This window comes from Mus caroli, unplaced genomic scaffold (genome assembly GCF_978045245.1).
Source record: "Mus caroli unplaced genomic scaffold, Mus_caroli_1 scaffold_8, whole genome shotgun sequence".
In the NCBI taxonomy this organism is placed as follows: Eukaryota; Metazoa; Chordata; class Mammalia; order Rodentia; family Muridae; genus Mus; species Mus caroli.
The window spans coordinates 123,208,228-123,222,306 of NW_028227263.1; the positions used below are offsets into that span (position 1 = coordinate 123,208,228).

Here is a 14,079-nt window from a genome sequence, read left to right on the forward strand (position 1 = left end):
ATTCTCACCTGAGGAATACCGAATGGCAGAGAAGCACCTGAAAAAATGTTCAACATTCTTAATCATCAGGGAAATGCAAATCAAAACAATCCTGAGATTCCACATCACACCAGTCAGAATGGCTAAGATCAAAAATTCAGGTGACAGCAGATGCTGGCAACGATGTGGAGAAAGAGGAACACTTCTCCATTGTTGGTGGGATTGCAAGCTTGTACAATCACTCTGGAAATCAGTCTGGCGGTTCCTCAGAAAATTGGACATAGTACTACGGGAGGATCCAGCAATACCTCTCTTGGGCATATATCCAGAAGATGTCCCAACCGGTAAAAAGGACACATGCTCCACTATGTTCATAGCAGCCCTATTTATAATAGCCAGAAGCTGGAAAGAACCCAGATGTCCCTCAACAGAGGAATGGATACAGAAATTATGGTATATTTACACAATGGAGTACTACTCAGCTATTAAAAAGAATGAATTTATGAAATTCCTAGCCAAATGGATGGACCTGGAGGGCATCATCTTGAGTGAAGTAACACAATCACAAAAGAACTCACACAATATGTATTCACTGATAAGTGGATATTAGCCCAAAACTTAGGATACCCAAGATATAAGATACAATTTGCTAAACGCATGAAACTCAAGAAGAATGAAGACCAAAGTGTGGACACTGTGCACCTTCTTAGAATTGGGAACAAAACACCCAGGGAAGGAGTTACAGAGACAAAGTTCGTAGCTGTGATGAAAGGATGGACCATTTAGAGACTGCTGTATCCAGGGATCCATCCCATAATCAGCTTCTAAACGCTGACACCATTGCATACACTAGCAAGATTTTGCTGAAAGGACCCAAATATAGCTGTCTCTTGTGAGACGATGCCGGGGCCTAGCAAACACAGGAGTGGATGTTCACAGTCAGCTATTGGATGGATCACAGGGCTCCCAATGGAGAAGCTAGAGAAAGTAACCAAGGAGCTAAAGGGATCTGCAACCCTATTGTTGGAACAACATGATGTACTAACCAGAACCCCGGAGCTCTTGTCTCTAGCGGCATATGTATGGAAAGATGGCCTAGTCGGCCATCAATGGAAAGAGAGGCCCATTGGACTTGCAAACTTTATATGCCCCAATATAGGGGAATGCCAGGGCCAATAGAATGGGAATGGGTGGGTAGGGAAGTGGGGGGCGCTATGGGGGACTTTTGGGATAGCATTGGAAATGTAATTGAGGAAAATATGTAATAAAAATATTAAAAATTTAAAAAAAATATTGTGTTGTGGCTAGGCATTGAACCAGTTGAAACATATAATATTGTGGTTTAATTTTATTATACATTATGCATGTAGAACTTCATACCCTCTTAGATTTTCAAATTGTGAAGAATGCACTGTTTTAAGGTGTGACTTTGTGATTTTTCTGTATTTCCATGCTGTTTGTTCTAAGGTCTACAGTTTCATCTCTAAATTTGTTAATTTGATTGCTATTCTTTTGTTTTATTTGTCTAAGGGTGTTTTAATCATATATTTTTTATTTCAAAAATCCAACTCTGGTTCGTTGACTATTTGTGTGGTGATATTTTTTATTTCATTGATTACTATCCTTATCGTGATGAATATAGGGTTAGCAATTAGTACTTCTATCGTTTGTCTTTTCATTTTCCTAGATAATGATGTTTAATTATTTGCGTTTTCATTAAATTCTAAAGTTTAAAAAAAAAAAAAAACCTCTAAAACCACCATAGCAATATTATTCCTACCAACAAAAGTAGAAAGAACCACGAATCTGAATAAAAATGGAAGTGTGCTTCAGACATCGGAGTACATATTTCAGGGAATAAAAACCAATTTCTGTCTTGTCGTAGGTGGAGTATGTTCCCTTTGCATACTTCTGTGAGTCTGTTACTAAAAGCAACACATTCAAGGATTTTTGTTGTTCTTGTTAGGGTCGTTTGTTGGTCTTTCTTTCTTTCTTTCTTTCTTTCTTTCTTTCTTTCTTTCTTTCTTTCTTTCTTTCTTTCTTTCTTTCTTTCTTTCTTCCTTCCTTCCTTCCTTCCTTCCTTCCTTCCTTCCTTCCTTCCTTCCTTTTTTCCTTCCTTCCTTCCTTCCTTCTCTCTCTCTCTCTCTCTCTCTCTCTCTCTCTCTCTCTCTCTCTTTCTTTTTTTCTTGGTTTTTCGAGACAGGGTTTCTCTGTATAGCCCTGGCTGTCCTGGAACTCACTCTGTAGACCAGGCTGGCCTCAAACTCAGAAATCCGCCTGCCTCTGCCTCTCGAGTGCTGGGATTAAAGGCATGCGCCACCACACTCGGCTGTTTGTTGGTTTTTAATTTTGTGTGTCACTTTCCATCAAGTGTGATTTTAAATGTTATGTTATTGTGTGTGTGTGTGTATGTGTGTGTGTGTGTGTGTGTTTGCCTCTTAAGACCATCTTCAGTTTTATATGATTACCTTGGTGTCCAGTTTTTGAAAGCAGATTGAGACCTGTCTGCCTGGAAGTTGTTCATGTACAAGAAGAGACAGAAGCAGAGACAGAGACACAGACTCACCAGGGGTTCCACATTCCAGTGAATTGATGCCAAGGAAAGATGATGTGATTCCAGCTCTCCAAGCCATTCTGGCCAGAGTCTCTGAGATGTCCTCTTTGGTTTTGTCTGAGTAGCTCAGCCTGTTCCAGTAGCTAAGGCCAGCACAGAACTCGTGAAATGAACTTTCAAAGAGTTTGTGCATTGTGGCTTGAGGAACATAGGGTCCTATGATGCTCTTCCTGTCTCAGAGTGGAATAAGACATCCCTCTCTTCTCAGATTGGGGCTGGGGAAAAATTCTCTCCTATGAGAGCTTAATGTTGCTCAGTGGGCAGTGGAGATAATATCACCTTGATCTCCTTTTGTTGTCGAATTGCTCTGGCTGGGACTTCAAGTACAATGTGGAATAGGTAGGGAGAAAGTGGGCAGCCTTATCTAGTCCCCGATTTTAGTGGGATTGCTTCCAGCTTCTCACCATTTACTTTGATGTTGGCTACTGGTTTGCTGTAGATTGCTTTTATCACGTTTAGGTATGGGCCTTGAATTCCTGATCTTTCCAAGACTTTTATCATGAATGGGTGTTGGATCTTGTCCAATGATTTTTCCGCATCTAAGGAGATGATCATGTGGTTTTTGTCTTTGAGTTTGTTTATATAGTGGATTACGTTGATGGATTTCCGTATCTTAAACCATCCCTGGAATGAAACCTACTTGGTCAGGATGGATGATTGTTTTGATGTGTGCTTGGATTCGGTTGGCGAGAATTTTATTGAGGATTTTTGCATCGATTTTCATATGGGAAAATGGTCTGAAGTTCTCTATCATTATTGGGTCTTTATGTGGTTTAGGTATCAGAGTAAGTGTTGTTTCATAGAATGAATTGGGTAGAGTACCTTCTGTTTCTATTTTGTGTAATAGTTTGTGCAGAACTGGAATTAGATCTTTTTGAAGGACTGATAGAACTCTGCACCAAACCCATCTGTTCCTGGGCTTTTTTTGGTTGGGAGACTATTAATGACTGCTTCTATTTCTTTAGGGGATATAGGACTGTTTAGGTCATTAATCTGATCCTGATTTAACTTCGGGACCTGGCATTTGACTAGAAATTTGTCCATTTCATCCAGGTTTTCCTGTTTTGTTGAGTAGAGGCTTTTGTAGAAGGATCTGATGGTGTTTTGGATTTCTTCAGGATCTGTTGTTATGTCTCCCTTTTCATTTCTGGTTTTGTAAAATTAGGATGCTGTTGAAAGAAAGATGAAATTTCAAGACCTGTAAGTCATATAATGTACTCAGAAATTGCTGGTTGTTTGTGAGCCTAGAGGCTGCCTGGGGCTGAGAAAAAAGAAAAACAAACCTGGGTATGCCCCATAGTTAAAACATTCCTGGGAACAGCTTAACCTTAAAGATAAAGAGGAATGTGAGGACATAACAGGGCTACCTGAACTGAGTCAACAACTCACAGAACTCTGACACCCTGCACGTCCATGTAATTTTTCTGCTGATGTTTGAATAAGCCAATAGTGTGTCGCTATGCTGAATTCCACACCCCTAAGCCCCTTACCCCATAAAACCCCTAGCTTTTGAGCCTTGTGGCTGACATCTGTTATCTCCTGTGTGGGATGCATGTGGGTCCGGAGCTCCATCATTAAACGACCTCATGTAATTACATCAAGATGGTCCTTCGTGATTTTTTTTTTTGGGTGCACGCTGAATAGGAAATTGAGTGGGGATTTCCCCACTAGGTTCTTTTTTTTAAATTTATTTATTTATTATATGTAAGTACAATGTAGTTGTCTTCAGACACACCAGAAGAGGGCTTCAGATCTCGTTACGAATGGTTGTGAGCCACCATGTGGTTGCTGGGATTTGAACTCGGGACCATTGGAAGAGCAGTCAGTGCTCTTAACCGCTGAGCCATCTCACCACTAGGTTCTATCACTGTCCCTGTGCCCTCTAGTGAGTCTGGCTAAGAGTTTATCTTCTTGATTTTCTCAAAGAACCAGCATTTGGTTGATTCTTTGAATAGTTCTTCTCTTTCCACTTGGTTGATTTCAGCCCTGAGTTTGATTATTTCCTGCTGTGTACTCCTCTTGGGTCAATTTGCTTCCTTTTGTTCTAGAGCTTTTAGGTGTGTTGTCAATCTGCTAGTGTGTGCACTCTCTAGTTTCTTTTTGGAGGCACTTGGAGCTATGAGTTTTCCTCATAGAAATGCTTTCATTGTGTCCCATAAGTTTGGGTATGTTGTGGCTTCATTTTCATTAAACTCTAAAAAGTCTTTAATTTCTTTCTTTAATTCTTCCTTGACCAAGGTATCATTGAGAAGAGTGTTGTGCAGTTTCCACGTGAATGTTGGCTTTCTATTATTCATGTTCTTATTGAAGATCAGCCTTAGTCCATGGTGATCTGATAGGATGCATGGGACAATTTCAATATTTTTGTATCTGTTGAGGCCTCTTTTGCGACCAATTATATGGTCAATTTTGGAGAAGGTACCATGAGGTGCTGAGAAGAGGTTATATCCTTTTGTTTAGGATAAAATGTTCTGCACATATCTGTTAAATCCATTTGTTTAATAATTTCTGCTAGTTTCACTGTGTTCCTGTTTAGTTTCTGTTTCCAGGATCTGTCCATTGATGAAAGTGGTGTGTTGAAGTCTCCCACTATTATTGTGTGAGATGCAATGTGTTCTTTGAGCTTTACTAAAGTTTCTTTAATGAATGTGGCTGCCCTTGCATTTGGAGCATAGATATTCAGAATTGAGAGTTCCTCTTGGAAGATTTTACCTTTGATGAGTATGAAGTGCCCCTCCTTGTCTTTTTGAATAACTTTGGGTTGGAAGTCTATTTTATTCGATATTAGACTGGTTACTCCAGCTTGTTTCATAAGACCATTTGCTTGGAAAATTGTTTTCCAGCCTTTCACTCTGAGGTAGTGTCTGTCTTTTTCCCTGAGATGGGTTTTCTTTTTTCTTTTTAACAAATTTTTAATATTTTTTATTATCCTCAAATACATTTCCAATGCTATCCCAAAAGTCCCTCATACTCTCCCTCCCACTTCCCTAACCACCCATTCCCATTTTTTTTGGCCCTGGAATTCCCCTGTACTGGGGCATATAAAGTTTGTGTGTCCAATGGGCCTCTCTTTCCAGTGATGGCCGACTAGGCTATCTTTTGATACATATGCAGCTAGAGTCAAGAGCTCTGGGGTACTGTTAGTTCATAATGTTCATAATGTTGTTCCATCTATAGGGTTGCAGAATTGAACAAAACCATACAAGACCTAAAAAGGGAAGAAGAAACAAAAAAGAAAACCCAAAGTGAGACAATGCTGAAGATAGAAACCCTAGGAAAGAAATCTGGAAATATAGATGTGAGCATCAGCAACAGAATACAAGAGATGGAAGAGAGAATCTCAGGTGCAGAAGATTCCATTGAGAACATGGGCACAACAACCAAAGAAAATGCAAAATGTAAAAAGATCCTAAGTCAAAACATCCAGGATATCCAGGACACAATAAGAAGACCAAAGCTAAGGATAATAGGAGTAGATGAGAATGAAGATTTTCTTTTTTTTCTAAATATTTTTTATTATGGATTTTCCTCAATTACATATCCAATGCTATCCCAAAAGTCCCCCATAACCTCCCCACTACTTCCCTACCCACCCATTCCCATTTTAAGGCCCTGGCGTTCCCCTGTACTGGGGCATATAAACTTTGCATATCCAATGGGCCTCTCTTTCTAGTGATGGTTGACTAGGCCATCTTTTGATACATATGCAGCTAGAGTCAAGAGCTCCGGGGTACTGGTTAGTTCATAATGTTGCTGCAACTACAGGGTTGCAGATCTCTTTAGCTCCTTGGATACTTTCTCTAGCTCCTCCATTGGGGGCCCTGTGATCCATCCAATAGCTGACTGTGAGCATCCACTTCTGTGTTTGCTAGGCCCCAGCCTAGTCTCACAAGAGACAGCTATATCAGGGTCCTTTCAGCAAACGTTTGCTAGTTTATGCAATGGTGTCATCGTTTGGAGGCTAATTATGGGATGGATCCCTGGATATGGCAGTCTCTAGATGGTCCATCCTTTTGTCTAAGCTCCCAACTTTGTCTCTGTAACTCCTTCCATGGGTGATTGTTTCCAGTTCTAAGAAAGGGCAAAGTGTCCACACTTTGGTCTTTGTTCTTCTTCAGTTTCATGTGTTTTACAAATTGTCTCTTATATCTTGGGTATACTAAGTTTCTGGGCTAATATCCACTTATTAGTGAGTACATATCATTTGAATTCTTTGTGATTGTGTTACCTCACACAGGATGATGCTCTCCAGGCCCAACCATTTTCCTAGAAATTTCATAAATTCATTTTTTTAATAGCTGAGTAGTACTCCATTGTGTAAATGTACTACATATTTGTATCCGTTCCTCTGTTGAGGGGCATCTGGGTTCTTTCCAACTTCGGGCTATTATAAATGAGGCTGCTATGAACATAGTGGAGCATGTGTCCTTCTTACCGGTTGGGACATCTTCTGGATATATGCCCAGGAGAGGTATTGCTGGATCCTCCGGTAGTACGATTTGTCCAATTTTCTGAGGAACTGCCAGACTAATTTCCAGAGTGGTTGTACAAGCTTGCAATCCCACCAACAATGGAGCAGTGTTCCTCTTTCTCCACATCGTTGCCAGCATCTGCTGTCACCTGAATTTTTGATCTTAGCCATTCTGACTGGTGTGAGATGGAAGCTCAGGGTTGTTTTGATTTGCATTTCTCTAATGATTAAGGATGTTGAACATTTTTTCAGGTGTTTCTCAGCCATTTGGTATTCCTCAGGTGAGAATTCTTTGTTTAGATCTGAGCCCCATTTTTAATGGTGTTATTTGATTTTCTGGAGTCCACCTTCTTGAGTTCTTTATATATATTGGATATTAGTCCCCTATATGATTTAAGATAGGTAAAGATCCTTTCCCAATCTGTTGGTGGCCTTTTTGTCTTATTGATGGTGTCTTTTGCCATGCAGAAGCTTTCAAGTTTCATGAGGTCCCATTTGTCAATCCTCGATCTCACAGCACAAGCCATTTTTGTTCTATTCAGGAATTTTTCCCCTGTGCCCATATCTTCGAGGCTTTTCCCCACTTTCTCCTCTATAAGTTTCAGTGTCTCTGGTTTTATGTGAAGTTCCTTGATCCACTTAGATTTGACCTTAGTACAAGGAGATAGGAATGGATCGATTTGCATTCTTCTACATGATAACAACCAGTTGTGCCAGCACCATTTGTTGAAAATTCTGTCTTTCTTCGACTGAATGGTTTTAGCTCCTTGTCGAAGATCAAGTGACCGTAGGTGTGTGGGTTCATTTCTGGGTCTTCAATTCTATTCCATTGGTCTACTTGTCTGTCACTATACCAGTACCCTGCAGTTTTTATCACAATTGTTCTGTAGGAAAGCTTTAGGTCAGGCATGGTGATTCCACCAGAGGTACTCTCTGCAGGCAAGCTCTCCTCTTGCAGGGAAGGTGCCCAAATATCTGGTGTTCGAACCTGCCTCCTGGCAGAAGTTGTGTTCCCCTCACCAGAGGTGTTCAGATCCCGTGGAGGGTCCTGTGAGGAACTTGGGGGTGTCCAGAAACTCAGCGCACAAGGAAGCCTGGTGCTGGAGTGGACCAGAAGGGACTTGTGCCCCAAATCAGGCCTGGTTATCTGCTTCCCTAGTTAATGCAGTCTCAGGTCCCGAACAATTGGATTGGAGCAGACGCTGTGTTCCACTCACCAGAGGTCTTAGGATCCCATGGGGGATCCTGTGTGGGTCCTTGCGGGTGTCCGGAGACTCCATGGGCCATGAAAACGAGCTGCAGTGGACTGGAAGGTGGTCAGATGTCTGGAGCCTGAAAAGGGCACTGCCTCAGAAGCTCTGTGGCTCCCACCTGTCCCAGAAGCTATCAGCTTCTGTGTGCACACTCTCACCTGTGCAGACTAGATTGGCAGAGTCCCAGGACCAAGATGGCTCCCGCCGTTCCTGAGGCAAAAGACTTCTGGGCCGGGTGGACACCTCTCCTCTGGCCGGAGAGGTGGGCGGATGTCTGGAGCCACAAAAAGGGCGCTGCCTCAGAAGCTCTGTGGCTCCTGCCTGTCCCAGAAGCTGTCAGCTTCTGTGTGCACACTCTCACCTGTGCAGACTACTTTTCGGCAGAGTCCCGGAACCCGAGAATGAAGATTTTCAACTTAAAGGGCCAGCAAATATCTTCAACAATCAAAATTATAGAAGAAAACTTTCCAAACCTAGAGAAAGACATGCCCATGAACATACAAGAAGCCTCCAAAACTCCAAATAGACAGGACCAGAAAAGAAATTCCTCCCAAAACAAAATAATCAGAACAACAAATGCACTAAATAAAAGTAGAATATTAAAAGCAGTAAGGGAAAAAGATCAAGTAACATATAAAGGCAGGCCTATTAGAATTACTCCAGACTTCTCACCAGAGAATATGAAAGCCAGAAGATCCTGGACAGAGGTAATAAAGACACTAAGAGAAGACAAATGACAGCCCAGGCGACTAAACCCAGGAAAACTCTCAATTACCATAGATGGAGAAACCAAATTATTCCATGACAAAACCAAATTCACACATTATCTTTCCGCGAATCCACCCCTTCAAAGGATAGTAACAGAAAAAATCCAATACAAGGACGGAAACAACGCCCTAGAAAAATCAAGAAAGTAATCCTTCAACAAACCTAGAAGAAGACAGCCACAAGATCAGAATGCCAACTCTAACAACAACAAAAAAATAGGAAGCAACAACTACTTTTCCTTGATATTTCTTAATAGCAATGGACTCAATTCCCCAATAAAAAGACATAGACTAACAGACTGGCTACACAAACAGAACCCAACATTTTGCTGCTGAAAGAAAACCCATCTCAGGTTTAGTGCAGAGTTCTACCAGACCTTCAAAGAAGATTTAATTCCAGTTCTGCACAAACTATTCCACAAAATAGAAGTAGAAAGAACTCTACCCAACTCATTCTATGAAGCCACAATTACTCTGATACCTAAACCACAGAAAGATCCAACAAAGATAGAGAACTTCAGACCAATTTCCCTTATGAATTTAGATGCAAAAATCCTCAATAAAATTCTCGCCAACCGAATCCAAGAACACATTAAAGCAATCATCCATCCTGACCAAGTAGGTTTTATTCCAGGGATGCAGGGATGGTTTAATATACGGAAATCCATCAACGTAATCCATTATATAAACAAACTCAAAGACAAAAACTGAACAAAGAATTCTCACCTGAGGAATACCAAATGGCAGAGAATCACCTGAAAAAATGTTCAACATCCTTAATTATCAGGGAAATACAAATCAAAACAACCCTTAGATTCCACCTCACACCACTCAGAATGGCTAAGATGAAAAATTCAGGTGACAGCAGATGCTGGCAAGGATGTGGAGAAAGAGGAACAATCCTCCATTGTTCGTTGGATTGCAAGCTTGTACAACCACTCTGGAAATCAGTCTGGCAGTTCCTCAGAAAATTGGACAAATTGTACTACCGGATGATCCAGCTACGCAGAGTAATCTCTGAGGGCCAAACCATCTTTTTACTTCCTCTGGGCATTTTGGAAAGTATTTTGAAAAGGATTTTTTTCTCTTGACTTCAAATTCAACACAATTAATACAGGTATGAAGGTATGTCTTTATTTTTTCCAGTTTTTAAAAGGAAAATTTATTTAACCAGTTTCAGTATAATTCATCTAAATGGAATTCACAATACAAGGTAAGATTTATATCAAAGCCCCAGAATTCCATACAACTAACATGACAAAACTCTTTTTTGTCTTTTTCTTATTAGATATTTATTTACATTTAAATATTATCCCCTTTCCTTGTTTCCCTCTCAAGCCTCCCTTCCCCTCTCCCCCTGCTCACCATTCTACCCACAACCACTTCCTGGCCCTGGTGTTCCCTTACCCTGGGGCATAGAGCCTTTACAGGACCAAGGGCCTCTCGTCCCATTGATAACCAACTAGGCCATCCTCTGCTACATAAGTGGCTGGAGTTATGAGTCCCTCCATGTGTACTCTTTGATTGGTGATGTAGTTCCTGGGAGCTCTGGGAATACTGATTAGTTCATATTGTTGTTCCTCCTATGGGGATGCAAACCCGTTCAGGTCTCTAAATCTTTCATTGGGGACCCTGTGCTCAGTCCAATGGTAGGCTATGAGGATCCACCTCTGCATTTGTCAGGCACTGGTGGAGTCTCTTTGGAGACAGCTAAAACAGGATTCTGTCAGCAAGTACTTGTTGGCATCCACAAAAGTTCTGAGTTTGGTGACTGCATATGTAATGGGTCTTCAGGTGGGGCAGTCTCTGGATGGTCATTCCTTCAGTCTCTGCTCCACACTTTGTCTCTGTAACTCCTTCCATGGGTATTTTGTTCCCCCTTCTAAGAAAGATCCAAGAATCCACACGTTGGTCTTCTTTCTTTCTTCTTGAGTTTCACTTCATGTGGTTTGTGGATTGTATCTTGGGTACTGCAAGCTTCTGGGCTAATATCCACTTATCAGTGAGTGCATACCATGTATGTTCTTTCGTGATTGGGTTACCTCACTCAGGAGGATATTTTATAGTTCCATCCATTTGCCTAATCTTTTCCCAACTTCATTGATTTTAATATCTGAGTAGTACTCCATTGTGTGAATGTACCACATTTTCTGTATCCAGTCTTCTGCATTTGCTGCTACCTGAGGGTTTTTTTTTTTTTTTTTTTTTTTTTTTTTGCCATTCTGACTGGTGTGAGGTGGAATCTCAGGGTTGTTTTGATTTGCAATTCCCTGATGATTAAAAATGTTGAACATTTTTTCAGGTGCTTCTCAGCCATTCAGTTTTCCTCAGTTGAGAATTCTTTGAAATGTAAATGAAGAAAACATCTAATTTTAAAAAAAGGGGGAGGAAATCCCCATAAATACATACACAGACAATACACATAAAAAAATTCTAAAATATTTCGTTGTTCACAGAAGTAATTAGCACAAGTGTGATTTTGAGTTTCATCACACTGACAGGTATAACCTCTCCAGATACTTATCTGTGTGCTCTGCTGCCTTTGGAATTTTCTGGCAGCAAAAAGTGTTAAATGCTTGACTTTTATCTTCTCAGAAAATAGTTTTGTGACTGAGGAAGCCACTGACAGCCAGAGTGACAACTTTGCCTCCACATTGTTCTGATACCTCTTGTCTCCTGTCTTACTGGCAGGTGTTTCTGATGACGGTAAACACAATTTTACCACTTCCTAGAGTGAAGACATTGTCAAGACCTTTCAGGAGAAGATGTCCAGTATGGATCCTGGTATCCTCCGTGGTCCTGAGACTTTAAACCTCCTAAGGCTCCTGAGCGTGAGCTGCTTTTTCCTCTTTATTCTTGATGTAGTGAGCAGCTCACACTTCTTGAGAGAGCATGAAGTGATGTTCAATGATTGACTATCATCTGAGTGGAGTCCAAGATAGCAAAGCACATGTTTCCTAACTAAAATGGAATGACGTGCAATATGTGAAAAATTAACAAACATTTCTTCTTTGAAAACATTTAGTCCTAACAATACATTCTCATTTGTTTAGATAGAGAAATAGAGAGAGGGATTCTGTTCTTAGCTGAGGCTTAAAGTGTTACATTAGAAGAAACAGAGATTAACACTTTGATTAGGTCTTTATAACACATTAACCTGTTCAGGGAAAGTGGGTTTCATCTGTTTTAGAGCAGCCTGCAGCAGAGTGCAGTTATGTACAACAGAACAGAGGGTGGCAAATAACTCACTTACTGTCAGTCATATTCCAACCAGAAATAATTTCACATCAACAAATGATTATAACCTTACTTTTTAAAAATTACAACAGTGAGAACCACACCTGATTCATAAAAGATGTTAAATACATATTTATTAAATGAAGTAATTAATGGTATTAGTAAAGCTGTCTTTTGAGTTTGGAATTTTTAGCAACTCTGGCTTTTAACAGTTGAAGAGCACAGAACAAGGATTCTTAGGGTCTCTGAAGATCAACAGTAAAGGAGATATTGTGGGGAAGCCTGCAACAAAAACTTCACTGCAATGCCTCACAAAGAGATAAGAATCTACAAAAAACATGTGAAAGATGGTACAAATAAAATTTAGAAGATAAAAGCTAACAAATGTGATCACCAGCATCAGGATAGTATGGGTTGCTTTGGTCTCAGCTTGGCCTCTGGGGTCCTGATTGGGAGTGAGGATGTGCTGCATTCGCTGGTGATGTCTATGGAGGAGAAGTACCATGGAGACACTGGTGCAGACCATGATGCTCATGAACGTGGCATCATGGGCAAATCTCAAGAAGATTATGCCTACACTGAATCCAGAAGTGGAACAGAACAACTTGCTTTTAGAGTCATTATTATTGTCTGTTATCTGTGGACCAGTGAGCTTAATTGGAATGTAGATATTATATAAGACACTGAAGAGCCAACAACTGTAACAAGAATACCTTGCCAAATTTGGGACACTTGCTCTGAGTATGAGTTTACCTCTATTAACAGGAACAAGAGTGACAAACTGATGGATACTCAGGACACAGGTGGAACACAAGTTTGTGCTTCTTGCAACTAGGCGAATAAAGAATTCCAATTTACATTTGAGGTCAGTTGGAGGATTTTTTGGAGCAAAAGCCATCATGTTGTTTTGAAATGTAGTGATGAAGAGAATCAGGACATTGGCCACAGCTATGTGGCTTAATATCACCTGTCTGGGACTCTTTTGAGAACCAGTCAAGACTGGATAGAAATTATGGACAAACAGAAAGACATTGGCCACAGTCCCAACACCAAACTGACAGAGCAAGAGGATCTGAAGAGCCACTTCTTCAGTGTTTTTCAGGAATTTTTCATGAGCAGACATTGAGAGAGCTTTACCTGACCCTGGAGTAATGATAAGGTTGAACGGAATCTTCACGATTCTGTTCTATTGTCCAAGCTTACTAATTAATTTGTGACAATTTCTTTTCTTGATCAGTGAGACACTACTCTATCACACTATAGGGGAATTGTCTGGAATACAATGCATGGACAGTAAAGCAGAATAAAATGTTATATTTATTGAATTACTCCTGCCTTGAGATAGATATTGTAGTGATGCTACATCTTCATGGTCACACTGGTCAATAACCTACACAATAACACACATTTTAACTCAGCACAGACTTTGCAAATGAATACAGACAGAAAAGAGGCTAGTATAATTATGTGATTCCATCATCAGAATTCAATACAATTGGGAGGGAGGGAAGACTGCAAAGGCATCTTAATCAATAAAATCACTTAATCAGTAACAAGCTAGAGATTCCATCATTAGGTTTTGTCATCAGAATTCAATATAGTTAGGAGGGAGAAGATGCTTCAAATGGAATGCATCTTAATCAATAAAATAACTTAATCAATAAAAAGAAAAGAAAAGAGCAATACACCATAAAAAGAATACACTTTCCTCATGTTATAGTAACATTTTAAAAACAATGAATATGTTAATAAGACATA

At 40.3% G+C, this 14,079-nt stretch overlaps 1 protein-coding gene across 1 annotated transcript; it reads right to left on the reverse strand.

Moving 5' to 3' along the window:
* Window positions 1-10,621: 10,621 nt before the first annotated feature.
* On the reverse strand, window positions 10,622-13,492 carry LOC147003438 (vomeronasal type-1 receptor 4-like). The gene has a single exon (XM_085842068.1). The coding sequence runs from the start codon at window positions 13,442-13,444 to the stop codon at window positions 12,527-12,529; it is 918 nt and encodes a 305-aa protein (XP_085698194.1). The 5' UTR covers window positions 13,445-13,492; the 3' UTR covers window positions 10,622-12,526.
* Between the last annotated feature and the right edge of the window lie 587 nt (window positions 13,493-14,079).

What these genes read in the sequence shown, in the direction of transcription:
- LOC147003438 (XM_085842068.1), bottom strand. Translation starts at nt 13,444, where the DNA reads ATGTCTGCTCATGAAAAATTCCTGAAAAACACTGAAGAAGTGGCTCTT.